The sequence below is a fragment of the Vidua macroura genome, chromosome 8 (genome assembly GCF_024509145.1).
Source record: "Vidua macroura isolate BioBank_ID:100142 chromosome 8, ASM2450914v1, whole genome shotgun sequence".
NCBI classification, from domain to species: Eukaryota; Metazoa; Chordata; class Aves; order Passeriformes; family Viduidae; genus Vidua; species Vidua macroura.
In genome coordinates this window covers 27,077,139-27,093,969 of record NC_071578.1, presented here as the reverse complement: position 1 = coordinate 27,093,969, position 16,831 = coordinate 27,077,139, and the positions used below count along the sequence as shown (strand labels likewise).

At 38.1% G+C, this 16,831-nt stretch overlaps 1 protein-coding gene across 6 annotated transcripts in view; it reads left to right on the top strand.

Moving 5' to 3' along the window:
* The window catches only part of LDB3 (LIM domain binding 3), a 116,226-nt gene that overhangs the window by 67,985 nt on the left and 31,410 nt on the right, over window positions 1-16,831 (top strand). For 5 of the 6 annotated variants that reach the window (XM_053984412.1, XM_053984413.1, XM_053984410.1 and 2 more), the window contains 2 exons: window positions 3,570-3,739; window positions 4,692-4,728. In XM_053984412.1, coding sequence (XP_053840387.1) covers window positions 3,570-3,739; window positions 4,692-4,728 — 207 coding nt within the window. Of the gene's footprint in view, window positions 1-3,569; window positions 3,740-4,691; window positions 4,729-8,144; window positions 9,029-16,831 lie in introns of those variants that run through there. The other variant, XM_053984414.1, reaches the window with a different exon arrangement.

Genomic DNA, 16,831 nt, shown 5'->3' with positions numbered 1-16,831 from the left:
TAAAGGTGGAAAATTTTGAATGCTCTGACTTTATATATTTTTCTAATCTTTGTTTTTCTGTTTTAATTGATATTGCTAAACCAAGAACCAGGACTTAAGTGGCTGCAGTAAAACAATGTGGACAGTGCATTTTGAGTAGATTTCTGTCAAACCACTTCTAAATTCCATTATGCAGTTTTAGCCAAATTCACAAGTTGTATAAAGACACAAATCCAGCACCTTTATTTGGAATAAGTTCTGACAGCTGAAATAGAAGAATCAGTAATGTGATTGTGCAAACTAAGGTCTTGTGTGTCCTCTACAATAAGTCAACTTGGCTGGCTATTTACCAGTCTACATGAATTTCTGTTTGTTGGGTTATGGAGTTTTTACCTCTTAGAGCTTTTTTTAAAATAGCTGGAATCAGTCTAATACCTGATGTCACAATATTTTGTTGTATGTCTACATCAGGGGTAGAACACTGCAGTATTTCTAAGTTTTTACTTAATACCTACTGAAATTAAATCTGCATAATGACTCCAGGGAGTGATTCACATAGTAAACCACAGTTTATAATGAACTCCAAAAAATAGAATTCCATTGCTACTTATTGAGGTTTGACTGTCTTTAAAGCTTGTTTTAATGGTAAAAATGTGTGACTTAAATAATGATAAGAAAGGGAAAATAATTTTTATTGACTCCTACTAGAATACCTTAGGCTTTAGATTAAAAACCTGCACAGCTTTAACCCATTTGGGAAGAGGGTTTTCTTTCAGTAGCATCAATTTAAAGTAACATGCTTAAAGATGCATGATATTTCTGCACATCCACACCCAGATGGAAAGAAATTAAATTACAAAGAGGTATAACAGAGGTATTAACATGGTTATGTGCATCTTTAGGCTGTCTGTAAGCATCAGCTGTCACATTTAGGTTTATGAAATGCTCATAATCAGCGATGCACTCTATTTTACACTTCCATGCTGAGTGGCTCATATGTCCTAGTTATTCATCCACAATAAAATTATGTTTTTAAAAAAAGAAAAAGGCCTGCTGAATTAAAGACAGAGTTGGAAATACTCCAATGTATTGCATTAATTTAGTTCAATTTATATGAGCATGTTTCACTCTGCTGGGGAGTTTAATTCACCAATCTCCATTTCCTGCCTTAATCATAAACCATAAGGATATTAATATGTCATATTAATGCCACACATTGCTACTGTGAAATTTGTGGTACAGCCTCCAGCCCTAGTTTTTTAACAATGCTTGAGTTAATGGCATATCTATACATAAACCTTTGAACTAGTTTTTTGTACATAGGTCATAATATAAGAAGAAAGCATTTGAGCTAGGGGATTTAAACAGAGGAATTTGAACTGTCTGTGGCTGGCACACTGCTGCTGCCACAGTGGTCTATGGTTGAAATCAGCAGCACTGTCTATCCAGTGGTTTATTATCCACTCTAGAACAGTGTTCAGCTGGGAAATTTGCTGTCCCATACAGCAGGTTTTTAAGTTTCCATAAGATTAAGAAGTCAGTGTGAGGTTATAAAGTTAACTGTTGGCCCACATCAGGCAGTCACTTCTAGTATTCATACAGGGCAGGTTCTGGATGTGAAACACCCTGAAGCACCTTGGGGACTTGAAAACAGGGTCACCTTTTGAGAAACATTGCCATGATAGACCTTTCAGCATAGCCAAGTGTCAGAAGCAGCAGCAGAACAGTCCCAAGGGTGTTGCTGTGACTTACTGTTGGTATTACAGAGAATCTCTTTGCCGTGCAAAGACTATTCCTGCAGAAGGCAGAACTCACTGCTGTTCTTTCTTTCCTGCCTCAGCAAGCCCTTTTACTATGTGTGATGGACCAGAAGAGGAGGACTACTGTTCTCTCTCCCCTCTTCCACCTAAAAAAGGCTATGGCACCACTTTGTCCATTGCTGCACACAGGAGCAGCACTAATGGAAGTCACTGAAGGCAGAGCCTTCCCAAAATAAACAAGTCTGCATTCTGACTTCTGTACCTGCTAGTGTTTGGATATTGTAAAGATTGTGGTCTAGGAAACACGAGCTAAAAAAGAAGCTCGAAAATGTTGCTTCCTCCTACAGGCCATCTTTCACACTGAGGAACTTTTTTACATAACTTGCATGCTTCATGGCAGAGCTTAAACTGAAGAATCAAGTTTTTCTCTAAATTCACCTAAGCTGTGTTCTACCCCACAGCTGATTGTGTGGAAACACACAAAAAAAACTTAACTGGGGTTTGTACTTCAATGACTCCTCAGGAAAGTGAGAAGTTTGCATATATGGGGGTTATAAATACATGCTATTATGTGTAAATCCATCTAATCAGTGTATATTACCCAGTGCTGAAGAAGAGTGTGTCAGCTGGGAAGTACTGATATTTAAAGCACTACCTGGTAACATTTACATCCCACTCTATGTAGGATGTCAGACATACTTCCTGGCTTTTCATGAGTCCTCTTGGGCTTTCCAATCACAGACTAAACTCTGTAGATTTTTCTCTGCACAGTGGTATCTTAGCACCAACTTCAAGCCTGAACCAAGGAAGCAACTGTTGTACCAAATGGCCCTTAACTTTTAACAGAACTGTTTCTCAGTTTTCATAAAGTTGAGCTTGCTGCTTGCAAAGCTCTTTATGGAATAGCATAAAGCTGTTACAATAAATCACTTGCTTCAAAAATAGATCTTGTATTTAGAGCAGCCATGGAGCCAAGTTGCTCCAAGCACACATCATTCCCTCAGTGTATATTTCTGCAGCTCTGTTAATAGTTAATTTTAATTCTGCTATGCAGAAGTTATTTTCACTGGGGAAAAAAAAAAACCCCAAAACCTATTAAGTTACTAAGCCTATTTCTAGCCTGCATCATATATCGAAGCGAGGTTATCTCACGTGTGCTACAGACCTGTGTAGCTTTGATTTTGGGTGTGCACAACTGGATATATCACTTTGAAAGATGATTAAGCATGTTGTAAGACCCTGAGATGCATTCTGTCATTAAAGATTTCAGATACTACCTATATATGCAAGTCTTGAGTGCAAGTCTAGATTCCTGTGCTTCACATGTTTAGTAGACAATGAATCCAGACTATGGCAGATGGAAGTTTAATTCCATTTGAAAAAGAGTCATCTTTAGAAAAACCTATAAAAGTCTACCTCATTATTTTTATACTGAAATATGGGTTTATTTCTAATTGCAACCTTAAGGTACACTGGTCCAACACTGTGATTTAAAGAAAACATAAAACAGTACCAACATGAAGTTGTTTTTATAAGAAATAATATGTAACAAAAATGGTCAGAGAAATAAATGTTTTTGCCTGGCCTACTCTCCACATATTATTCTAACCACTGCACGCTTGTGTACCTGCATTGGTTGAGGAATCATGAACAGGTATTTCCAAACAGATTTGAATGATAACAGGCCCTTTCAGAGACAGAATCAGCCATAACGTAAAATTGATCTATATATTTTTTCTAAGAAGTGTTCGTTTCAAAGCCATGTAGGGGATGGCTGGGTGAGAAACTGACCAGAGAGCTGCTTCCAACACTTCCCTTTCTGAATTGCAGTGCCCTCCCTATAAAGGATCCTCATGTAGACAGTGCCTCTCCAGTGTATCAGGCTGTGCTTAAAACTCAGAACAAGCCTGAGGATGACAGTGAGGACTGGAGCCGTCGCTCTGCCAACCTGCAGTCCAAGTCCTTCCGCATCCTTGCCCAGATGACTGGAACCGAGTACAGTAAGTTGAACAACAAAACATCCCCCTCATCCTGATTTTAGATTCATGCCTTTCCTCACTGCCCTGGTATTGGCCACTGATACTCAGGGAAAACTCTTGTCCAGGCTCATGTAGTTGTCAGCGAGGGTGAAGATCCTGGGTGTAACTTGAGGGAGCTCAGAAATCAAAGTGAACAATCTCACCTTATGCTTTATGAAGAAAATTATTTTGCCAGGGCCTCACCATGAAAGTATAACAGATTGTGCAGTAAACAAGCATTTGGGACCCATAGTTATTCCTACTTAGAATTCAAGTCTCTGCAGTGCAATCTTTGGGTTTCTTGCAGCCTAGACGTACAGAGCTGTCCATGCTTTAGACAAAAATTATAAACATGTCATGTCTTCTGTAACAGTCTTTTATAGAAGTGACTTCTGGAGGTCAAAAAAAATCATGAATCACCATTTGTATGGAATCTATGTCTCTATCAGCCCTGTTATCTAAACCTAGATCTGATATGAAAGCTTTAACCTTTTTCCATTGCCTATGGAAATGTTTTTATGGCTACCTGGTATTAAGCTCACTGGTGATTCCTGTTATAGAGAGAAGGAAGTTCAGGGCCTTTTCCCACATCAGGAGGAAATATTTGGCATTTCCTTCCCTCATTAATGTGCTGCTGCTGTCTCTCCTGCTTTGTACAAAACAGCAGGACCTCTCTGTAGAATCATTGCCTGCAGCTGTGAAACATTGCTAATAATGAATGGGAAAGTAGTTGTAATAGCTACCTTCCTCCTAACATCCTCCTTCCTGTCCCTAGGGAACTGCTATCTTCATGATGTTCTTACAAATTCCACTGCTGCAGAGTCAATGTGAATGCACCTTTAGATAGCCTTTTGATAAGTTTCTAAAGAATTTAAAATACCATAAAGCAAATTCCTTTCTTTCTGTTTTTTAACTGGAACATTTTTTCCTACAGTGCAAGATCCAGATGAAGAAGCCCTGAGGAGGTCAAGGTAGGCAAGTCCCTGTGAAAAATATAGCTTTCTTCTTCCTGATAACCTAATAATGTTTTAAATGGCATTAATATGAACTTCCTTTATTATATTTTTGTCCTAAAATATTCTAACACATTTACTTAAAAATCACTAAAATTAAAATGCTATCGAGAGGCATTTGAATGAGAAGGATAATAATTCAGCATGTTTTTAGGAAAAACAGTTTAAAATGGCTGAAGTCTGTGTTCAAATCTGAAAGCTTTCTGCTCATGCAACTTTCCTGTACTTTACTGGGTGTGTGAATGTGATGAGTTCCAAGCCCTATGTAACTATTTGAATGTGTAAGTGGATAAAAATATGTAATGTTGTGATAGCACTAAAATCTGTGAGCAATTTATTTGGATTACCCTCTGATTGACATTTGATTCTCTGTAAATGATACAGTAAAGGAGTTGTTTCCATTCATACCCATAGTCATTGGTTTATGTCTTGTTTGGAATAAATATGACCTAAATTTGTAGAATATGGAAGCACAGGACTGCTTTTGCTAATGGATAAATGTATTTGTTTCATATGATGTATCAAAAACACTGAAAAAGACAATATGTTCAGAGATATAATATGGAATTAAAGATTTATCATCATCCTGCATAGCCAGGAAATAGATATATTAAATATTATTATGTTGAGCTTAAAAACTGCCGTTAAATCAGTAGCATTCTGCATGCAATCCTTAGTTTCTGTTTGCATACCTCAGATCCCTGTTTCACTTTAGCTGCTCTAAGCCACCAGCTGGGTTTGTGATGTGTTTGGTACTCAATCCACCCCTTCTTTTTCTATTGTATATTTTACTGCCCTGTGGGTTCTTTAAAGGTTCTGAGCTTTTGATCACAGTGCAGGTTACAAATGTTGGATCAGTGAGAAAGAGATCTGCTGTCTTCCCTGTGAGAATACAAGAATGCTTTCAGTTGGTGTTTGCTATAAGCCCTCCACTACAGTTCACCCAAGTTCATGGCTGGGTGCCTGAACATCAGGCTTGACATTATAGCCCTCAGGGATTTATTTCTTCCCTCAAATATGCAAGCCTCATTCTCATTACATGTATTGTGCATTATCTGTTTTGATGTAATAGCACACATCCAAATCCTTATTATGATGGGATTTAAAGTATTGTGCTGAACTTAACAGTGCCCCATTCATATCTGAGAGTAATATGTGGTTTTAAAGAAATAATCTCTCTATGTGTAATCTGTGGCTTTGGAAAATACAAAATAGTGGAAACTTTACATGGTATGAGATATGTTGACAATAATTACCTGATAACACATCAGCACATGTAAATTGCACATTCTATCCAGTGTAATTCCAAGTACATGACTACATCCACTTTGTTTTGCACATTTTCTGCAGTCTTTAGGTATCGCTGTGTTGTTCTATTCTTGCCCAAGGATGCTTCTGGTTATGTTTAGGCACAATTGAACAGGTTTAAGGTGTGCATTGATGGTAGAGGCATAAGGGAGCATGTAGGTAGTTACACAGGTACAGTGCAACTGGTGTAAGCTCTGGTGCAAGGAATGAAATGGGGTCTCCTTCCTACCCCACTGACGTGCTGGCACCATCTGGGTGCTTGATACCCACATCAAACATTGGACACATTCCACTGGGGATTTGGCAGCAGGGCCCTGGCTGTGCAGGCATCCATCATTGTGGCCTCAGGCAGGCTGTGAGCAATCTCTTGGTGCTTTCTCTTGTCTCTTTGTGTCAGCTCCTCAGTGTAGCCAGCAGGACTTGCATGGAATGGTGATCAGGTTTCTTCCAAACACTTAGGAGTGGAGGGAAGAAAGATGTAGCTTATTTTTGGCAGAACTGTTTTACATAAAAATAGTCACTTTTAGATTGCTGCTTCCAACTTCATGGCATATGTTCAAAAAAAACCATAAACCTGGGAATTTTTGGGTGGCAGAACATTCCTGTCATTTAATATTAATGAGTGTGTTGCATGACTATCCTTTGCTCATGCTGCTGCTATTTTGAAGGCACACATAAAAGTATAACCTGCTATGAAAACTTTTCATTGCTGGTGTGATGATTGTTGTGGACTATTTTCTGGGGAGATGGGATCCATTTCAAGCCAGACAGATGTTTCTGAATACCTTTTCCTTGAATGGAGGGGTAATATCTTCAAAGCGGTAAGGGAGTTCTTAAATTATATGTCAGACCCACTGAAGCTAGTATATTCTGGTGTAGCTGGAAAAAAAATGCCATTGGAAAGTTTCAGCTAGAAGTACTTTATATCTCTTAATTACCTAAAAGCACAAAAAATAGTTTGAGAAGGCATATATCAAGACTCCTTTAGGACTGTTACTTGCATGGCACTGTGTTATTAAGCACAAAAGATTTAGAAATATCAGTGAATTTGTTGGCATTTACTCTGTTTATTGTTTTGTGCTTTCATCAGCGTGAGGAGTAAAACCAGCCCAGTCTGCTCCTTTCTGTTTGGCTGGTTTCACTCTCAAGTTCCACTGCATTAACATCATTAATTGTCTTGTGATTTGAGTGTAAATCATGTGGAAAAAATTACCTTGTTTGCAATGACTGCAAAAAGTTTTGCAAATAACATTTTCTTTTTCATTCTGTTTGATATACTTCTCCTTGACCGTGCTATCATCTCACATCTTCCTTCTTCCCCTTTTTATGTACAAAAGCTGAATTTAAACTGTAGAGCATCTAGAAAAGATTAAACCCTGAGAGGTGCTGAGCATGGCTTGAGCACTCCAGTCCACAGTCAGGGGTGGCAGGAGGTGGCCAATACTTCACAGGACTCTGCTTTGAAAATCCCCTGTTGTTCTGCTTTGTGACACAAATGACCAGAAATATCTATGCAAAATGTCAACACTAATACTCACTAATTTTGAGGAAGCTATAGAAAAGTACTGCTGAAACCTGGGGTTGGTGGTCCTTGCAGGAAGGACAGCAGGTTATATATGGGCTGACCTAAGTGTTAGAGAATGGAGAATAATTTGCATTCATTTTGCACTTGTATGAGTTAACTTTCACTGACTCCTCTGTTGTGTGAGAGGGAGGGAGAAGCCAAGAGAAACTGCTGGGAGGAAAACAATGGGATTACACTGCATTTCTAGCAAAAGCAGCCCTGTAATACCAAGCACAAGTCAAAGAATAAGAAGTTATATCAAGTTACTTCTCAGAAATAAACCATTGCAAAACCTTTCACACATGGTCCAAAAAGCATCACCCAGCCTTCACTATGCTGATTTGAAAGCTGAGGAAAAAATCCAAATAAATTGCCACTGCCCTAGTTGTAAGGCAGGGAAGTGGTAGCCATGGTCCCTAACACCTTTCTTTCTCCCTCCTTTCTTTCTTCTGTGTATGTGTGTCTCTCTCTGTCTCTGTCACTCTCTTTCCTCATGCCACAGGGAGAGGTTTGAAACGGAACGTAACAGCCCACGCTTTGCCAAATTGCGCAACTGGCATCACGGCCTGTCCGCGCAGCTCCTTAATGTTAAAAGCTAAACGCCCCCAGTCAGGGGGCAAACACAGAGAGTCCCAGTAACACATTAACTGCTGGCCTGACTTAGAGACTGAGCCTGCCACTTGTGCAAAGATGTACTGCTAGGCACTAAGTTTCTGCTGTTAGCCTGTTAGCCATTCATTGTCACCAAAGGTGAAATCATGATACAACCCAAGACATGTTCTTCATGATAAAGTAGTTTAGCTTTTTTTTCCTTTATTATCTCAAACTTCAGTATACAGCAAAATGTCACTATTGTAGTCTCTTGACTTTAATTCTAGAAGAAAACGAGAGGGAAGTTATTGACAGTATTTCTTTAGGAGGAAAAAGAATAAGATTTTCACTGAGTTTTACTGATGTAAAGATAATGAAGTAGGAGAAAGAAAGTTGAAAAGGAAAACTGATTGGCCTCGACTTTGCTAAATGTATAACACACTTAGTTTGCATAGTTGAATGATGCTGTTTGAAATAAGATATTAGCAATGTGAAGTTATATTTCAATATATTATACTGGCAAAAGTCATTTACTGAAACCATTGCTGTAAGTTTTGTGTTGGGAACTTTAATTTATCATTATATGAAAGAGAGGTACCTGAGGTTGCTCAGGATCTGCAAGGAAATGACATTTTGCTAGAGGTGATTTAGGAGTGAGAAGAGTATATCATACTGCTGGTGCACTGAAGCTTTTAAAAGCATCTTGTAAGTTTTAAGGAATATGTTGCCCATTCTGTATTGCTCTTGCTTTGACTTACATTTTTTTCTGTATATAGCAGCATGGTTTATCTGAAATAAAAGGTTTTAAAACTAAAATAACTATGTGCCTGTTTTACACAGTACTTTATTCTGGTTTAAAACAATAGCTGCTTCAAGTGATTATTGAAAGAAGGAGAATTTTTCTTTCCCAAATATAAAATTTGGTCAAAAAGCTTTCCATTATTAGCAGTAATTATTATTGACCTGTAAGTTGTTTGAATTGGAATAAACCTGACAAAGCAGTTGAGTTAGGTACCTTTATCTGGTAGCAGTAATTCCAATCAAAGGGATTAGTGCATGAGATCAGATTGAAACTATTACACCTTTTGCTGCTTCCAAATTTGTCTCAGCAGTTCGTACAAGAACCAAGTTCATTCAAACTCCCATTTTTTTCTGTGTGAAATAAGGAGAAGTTCATGGAGAATTTTGTATGAATCAACCAAATACTGAAGTGTTTAAAGAATTATTATACATATATAAAAAAACCTAATTCTTCAGTATTACTTAAGAGTATGTAAGCACTAATTCCTTTTAAAATGCATTTCACTTTTCTTAGCTAAATATCAGACCACTTCAGGACATGCTACTTAATTCAGAACATGGATTTATATTTTCCCTATGGGAGCACAAACACATTCTGATCACGCCATCTTATTAGTACCTGTGGTAAATCAGCATCACTGCATGAAATAAGAGCAACATTTTAACTTTTCCTGATTGTTGCCAGAAGCAACCTTTGGTGAACCAAAGTGGTGGTGAATTTTACTTATGTGTGGGAAATTTTGATAGAATTTAAAATATCAATAGGCAATTAAGATTTTTTTTTTCCATAAACATAAAATGTACCTAAGTAAAATAGTCTTCCAGTTCTAATTTTCAACCAAATTAGATGTTTTTATGAATAAGTAGTAATACAGTCTCTTCATGGTAATAACAGTTGCGCACCCTTAATGTTTTATGAATATAATACAGATACTACTCATTTCCAAGAGTTCTAATGCATGTGTTAGAATGAAAATGTCTAGATTATATTTCCATTTAATTTACATTTTTAATTTACATTTTCTCCATTTAGTTTACATTTAATGTTATTTTGAAAGGTATTTTCTAATAATAATTTTATCAGATATGAAATTAATGGACATATAATTAAGGAATCCCTTCCCCTAGCTCTGCTTCACTGGTTTTAATGTTATAAATTCAGTGCATATAGACTATGTAATCATGTAGGGCAATATTTTTAATCCTTTTTTCTGTAGGATACAAAATGGAATCTAACATTCTCCAAACTTGTAGAATGTCAATTCTTTATGCAGTTACAGGGGGGAAAAAGCAATAGGAAAAGATCTTGAATATCTGTTAGCTTTCAGAACTGCTGCAATGTTAAAGACCTTTTGTGAAGGTGCCTTCATTAATCCTTACAGCAAGATTTTTACTGCAGCATATTTCAACTGCTTAGTCCAGTCCCTTTTAAAACATCTCACAAGTGATGGACTTTTTGTGTTAAAATTGTCAATCAAGTATTTCTATGTCACTTCTTTTTTATATTTAGACTAGTAATTCCTCTAACTTTTAGTCCTCAAAAATCTTCCTTTATGTTGTCATGGTGATCTTCAAGTCCAGAAAGTGAATGTTATGGATCGGTTTTTTTTGTATAGCTCTGAAGAGGCCTTGTTTTTGCTTCCTGAGGAGAAGGCAGAGTTTGTCTGTAAGGCGAGAAATTGGTCTGGATTTTTCACTCTGCTGCATATCAGTGCTAGTGACAGGAACAAACCTGGGCCTGATAAAAAAGCATTAACGCTTTGAAAAAAACAGTAGCTCTGTTCTAGTGAAAGGGCAAGCCTAGCCTATTATATTTTAGTATGTTCAGGCTCATCTCCCTCTATGTGACTTCTGAGTGACCAGCCCCATCTTGCAGTGTTTCCTTCTCCCAGACTTGGAGAAGTCTGCTCTTTCACACAGGAAAATCAGTCACAATTAATGGCAGTGAGGCTTAAAATAGGTTTCTGATTGTAGAGTTGATGAGTCATGTAGTTCTTTAAACCAGCACTGATGATAGGCAGGTGTATCTGCCCCATGCTGAATATATTTTGACCTGTGATTGCTCTGCTGAGCAGGGAGCAATTGTTGGTGACAATACTGTCTTCTAAATAACCTCCATGCCAAAAATAAAGTAAAACACAGGATGTGGGTAGTCATATGCACCCCCTGCCCTCCCCAATATTGCCAGTAAAGCATAGTCTTATAAGCATTTAATGAAGACACAGCAAAGCTGATGCCCATAGGAAATCAAAACCAAAAGGCCTTCCAGGTAAATCTGCTTGTCTGGTTATGGCACAGGGACATGCTCCTTTTCTGCTGTGGTACAAGGCTGTTTGATCTAAACTAACCTGTTTCCTGAATCCTGCTGCCCTGCCTTCTGCTCAAGCAGCCCCCCTGACCTCCTGCAGTGCTCAGTTTGCAGCAGAGGCATTGACTGCATGCAGTGTGTGCTGATGGGACATGGCTGCAGTGTGGCTTTAGGAGAGCGGGTATGACAGCTTGACCTCTGATCCTTTCATGCATGACAAAATGACAAAAGGAGGAAGGTTCTGTGGCTCCTTCCCTTGCCTCCCTCTCCTCATGCCTGCCTGCACACGAAGGACAGTATGTTTTTGCTAAGTAATACAGAGGTCACTTCATTGCAGTTTCTCTCTCATTATGCACAACTGGGTGGAGTATATCTTCTAGAGCAAGGAACAAGTATTTCTGGGACTACTTTTTCACTTTTGAAAGGTCCAACTCTTGCACATCACAGAGTTTCCTGAAGCCTTCCTCGGGGCAGAAGAAGTGACACAAATTTTTCACTTGTGCACTCTGGTTCCCACAGGAGCTAAGTTGATGTTGTGGCTTCTTTACCTGTGTCTACCATGAGCTTCAGTGACTGAGATTACCATTATATATATCAGAAACTGAAATGGATCCTTACACAAATTTGAGTTTGCAAAGTTAAAAAGCCAGAATTTTGGTATGGTGCATGGTATTACTAGATAATTACTTTCTTTAATCAGTTTGCCTTTAGTTGACAACTTTCTGCAGGAAAATTAATTGACTAAAATTTGCTCTCAAGCACAATAGCATCCTTGTTCCATGGCTGTTAATCAAAGCCATCTGACACCACTAAGACAAGCTAAGGCATCTTGATTTCCTTCCGTGGTTGGCCAAAATTTCCAGTGATTAGCATTGCTGATCTGCCCAATTGCCAAAAACCTCCTATCTGCTGCTCAAATTACCAGAATTGCTACTTTTGAAAGGCATGGCCTATCTTTCCACAACAGCTTATGAAATAAAGCAGACTTCTCTAGGTAGATTTCCCACTTAAGGAACATGATAAAAAATAATAAGCACGTCAATTTAATATCTTCTAATCCCTGCTTACCTTTTAACACCTGAAGAGTGACAAAAGTGTAGGAACAGTGAAATAACTCAATTCTCTCCATGGAATCCTGAGTGAAATCAGAAGAGAAAACTGATCAAATATAAAGTCTTTCTTCCTCTAAATACTCCTGGAAGTTCTATGGGAAAAGAAAATTATTTGGGCATTGTAAATCCCTTGTTTCCAAGTCAGTTCCCTGTAGAATAAATTGGTCAAAGACAGTGTAAGGTACAGTGTATCCACTTGAATGTACCCACTTAAAATTGAAAGAGTGACGCCTCCAAATACAATTAGAAAATACCATGAAACTTTTCTCAGAACAGTTCATAAAGAAAGTAATGCATAAGCTAACAGAGCCTGTTAAAGCTGAAATTAAACTTTGGGTGTGGGTGTACTGGCCTATATGTAGCATCTTATCTTTACCAACTCAGTTTCCTGCACGTTCCTGTCCACAATGTAACTTTTGCACGATCAGAACTGAGCATTAACTTTCATTTCTACTGTGCAGCCTTTAAAATTTTAATGTGCATCCTTCAGCTGATGCAGGTGGCTAACCAAGACACCAGTGCTGCCTTTGTCTCTGACTGCCCAGTCCAAAAAGGGAAAAGCAGTTCTAACATGCAGCAGGTTTTCAAACAAGCATTGTAACTCACAGGCACTCAGCTGGGGTCTGTGGATCATCAGCCTGGCTCACAGCTTTGCTTAGGGTGAGCTGGAGCACAGCACTGGCACTGCTTCCTTTTATTCTGCTTCTAAATTGCATTAATGTCAGCAAAATTACCCTAAATACTAATAACTTCCTAATAGTTCATTTCCATGTAAGCATTTTCATTGTAGCTGACCCAGAATGTTATGTGATTACAGATGAGAGAGAAGGAAGGTAAGAAAATCCTTGAGAGAGCTTATGAAATACAATTCAATATACATTCTGAAAAAATGACAACAGTTCTAATTCATACCACTCAGTTATTTGATTCAGAAACTGAACAGCACAGACACATTGCTGGGTTTCAGGGACAACTTCAAACTTAACTTAATGCCATGTAGAGGAAAAATGAATTTTCACAAATTAAAAAGTAGGTCTGAAAAATTTTCACAAATTAAAAAGTAGGTCTGAAAAACAGCCCCCTGAAAGTCAAACCTCTGAGTTCTTGTTCTTTCCTCAGCTTCACTGGAGAAAAGTGAAGTCACGAAGAGAAAGAACATTTCAGTGAGAGGGGAATAGCTTCCTGGCATACAGACCCCAAACTTGTTGTGCATTGGTTTTGTCTGTAGTGGTCAGGAACACAGACTGAGAGTTTGGATCCTGTGCTCAGGTGCCTGGTGGCAGCCCCATCTTGCTATGGGGCTATATAGAAAGCTACAGGGAAACATTCCATCAAATCAAATTGCACACTTAAGGCCAAGATAGGGAATAATTATCTGAATTAAATCCCAGCTCCAATTGCTACACATGCTCAGAATTTTGCAGTCTTTGTTCTTACTAAAGTGATGTATTTACCAATAAGAAAATTTAAAATTGGAGTTCATATGCCAAATATCACAATGTAAACCTTGGGCAAGAGTTACCTTACCTTTCCCCAACACTAATGCTACTGTATGTCCAGCTGCATTTATTCTGTGGCTGTTACATTTAACAGCAAACCTGCAGCTGCCACTAAAATGCATTCATAGGAGGGATTGGCTTGGATCTTAGTGAGCTGCTTCTCTTGAGTTCCATACTATGTGTTGAGAATCAGCTGCTGGTTGTTTTCCTCTGAATCTATAATAATGCTTTTCCTATTCTGTGGCACTGTCTGCACAAACCAGGAAACCCCTGTGAGAAAAGTATTTCCCTGTTTTGGAAAGCAAACATAGTAGGATATATTGCAACTGTTTTGGCGTGGGCTGCTCACATTCTTAACTACAGTGGCTGAAAAAGAGAGACTAGCTCTTCTACCCCTTTTTGTGATCCAAAGCTGAAGTGTTAACTAAACCAGCATGATAGTCATCTTCTGTCCTCTCTAGTTAACTGCCTGTCATTTCTTTGTTTGTCTTCTGGTGTCTTCGTTAAAATAACAGAAATATAGCACAGAGGGAAAAAAAAAGCAAGCAACCTCAATAGTCATCTGACCATGGAAAAATTCTCAGCTGCAAATACAGAAAGGTAGAAATAGCCTGACTGGATCAGAGCAGCAGTTAGTCTAGCTCAGTGTCCAGTTTCCAGCAGTGTCAGTGTCTCATGCCTTCAAGACAAAAAATGTTTGGAAGGCAATTATAAAATAGCTTTCACACAACTTTACTCCCTATAACAATTTATTTTAAATTGCTTTCTTAGTTTTACTTCTTAAAAGGAAATTTTATTTGTAGTCAAATATGCTTATATAAATATAAGTACATGCTAGGATGAAAGTTATAAGCCTGATTAGTCCTGCAAATCCACACTATACTACTAAAAAAATTTAATTTCAATAAATATAGACTCTAATAATCTGTGTGATTATTTCCCCTTTGAAAAAAGATTGTATATCTGTCAGACTCGGTAGAAGACTGTATTGGGTTTTCAATACAGTAAAATACTGATCAACTGAACATATGTATTTATTTTAAAATCTATAATATCTCATTAAAGAGAGTGAACTGATATTTTAAATACTCAGCTGGGGTTTGGGAGAACTTATTTCAGTTCTTTACACTGCTGTGAACTTTCTTTTAGACCATGAACAAATCTATTAAGTTCTAGTCTCTCATTTGTAAAATTAGAAAAATAGTCTTGCTCCACGAGAGTCTCTATTTGAGAGTAAAAACTCGATTAGAATATTCACTTTTTGCTTCAGTACTGAAAGAGTAGTTGAAGGACCATATGGCACATCACATGATTCTGTCTCCACATTTTAGGGGAATAGAGAAGAGCGTTTCAAGAGAGAGAGTCTAGATCTGTTACTATCTAAGAAGAAGGTAGATGGAAGGTGCACCACCTCCACAGTTCAGCTTGCCTGCTACATGTACATGTTTGGGAATCTTTTGCATTGGTTCCCAAAAATAAAGTAGAATGGGAAAGCATTCCATTGTCCTGTACATACAGTTCAGATTTAACATACTCATTTATTGAAAATTCTGAAGATTCTCCAGGCTATTTTTAGGGTCCAATAGCACACACAAGCTTGGCTTGCAAATGAATTTTGATTTCTGTTGCTCAAACTATTGTAATTCTTGTTGCTGTGTGGGAGGGAAAGACACTATTTCTATCATTTCACTCTGCCTTTAGCACTATATCATGTAGCATGTTTTGTGAGAAGAAAATATTTCATAATTTCCACTGTATAATATACTGTGGAATTGGGAAGACAGTATATTGCATAGATAGGTCTTGTTTGAAATACAGGTCCAACATTTAATGAAATCTGTGGGAGTTGCACTGTTCTCTCAGAACAGTCATTGACTGAGGCCCTTCTATCAAAAGCCATTTCAGTGGGGACTAAAAACAACTGCAGACAGAAAAAGAAATCCCCCACAGTAATTTTAAATCTCTCCCAGATAGCTCAAAACTATTCTTCAGTACTGTCAGTTATTGCAGCAGCCTGTGTAGACAGAGATACAAACAAGTCATAGTATTCTGAGCCAAATTCTTTCATGTTGTGAATGTATTAACTTTACTAAGCCTGCCCGAAGGATGTATTTGGCTCAAAAGTAAAGTTATTTCTGCATTTAGTTAGCAAAAAATGTTTTGATTGTAAAGGCCAGAAATCCAATTGTCGGTTCCTTAAAATGCAAGTATTGTTAGTCAGAGGCACATCTGATCTTGAGCCTTTCTTCTTGGTAGCCAAATGGGAATTACTCCTATTGACTGGGAAGAGAAATAGGTCCTGGAAGCAAAACCATGAAGAAGTATTATGTGCCTTTGAACTCATTTTCCCCTTTACTCTCTACCTTTTTGTTTTATTCTGTGGAAGTATTTTTACTATACTTCTCTCTGTTTTAACCTTCACAACTCCCCTGCCATCATCACTCAACATTATCCAACGTTGTACACTTGGGGAAAAAGCTTTTGTGAAATACCGACCTCAAAGTGACCTTGAGTCAAGTGACTTTCTTTTTGCCTTGTTTAGTGTAGCCACAGCTATTGGAGCAGAAAAGTTAGGATCAGATTAATTGTAACAACAGAGGCTTAGCACTGCTTCAGCCTGACCCCAACTGCCTGCCTTTTGGTCTTGGCTGTAATTTCTCAGAGAGCATTTGGCAACACTGGAGATAAATAGTAGTGTGTTTTGTTCCCAGGCCCTGACTGTGTCCTTTAACACTGTTGCATGATTATGGCTCTTGGTAAATTAACATTTCCCACACCTGCACAGTTTCTAATCCATCCTCCTGCACCTTGTTTCATAGCTGGCATTGCAGTGAACTCACAGCTTGGTTACCATAAAGACAGTGTTTGGTTTCTCATT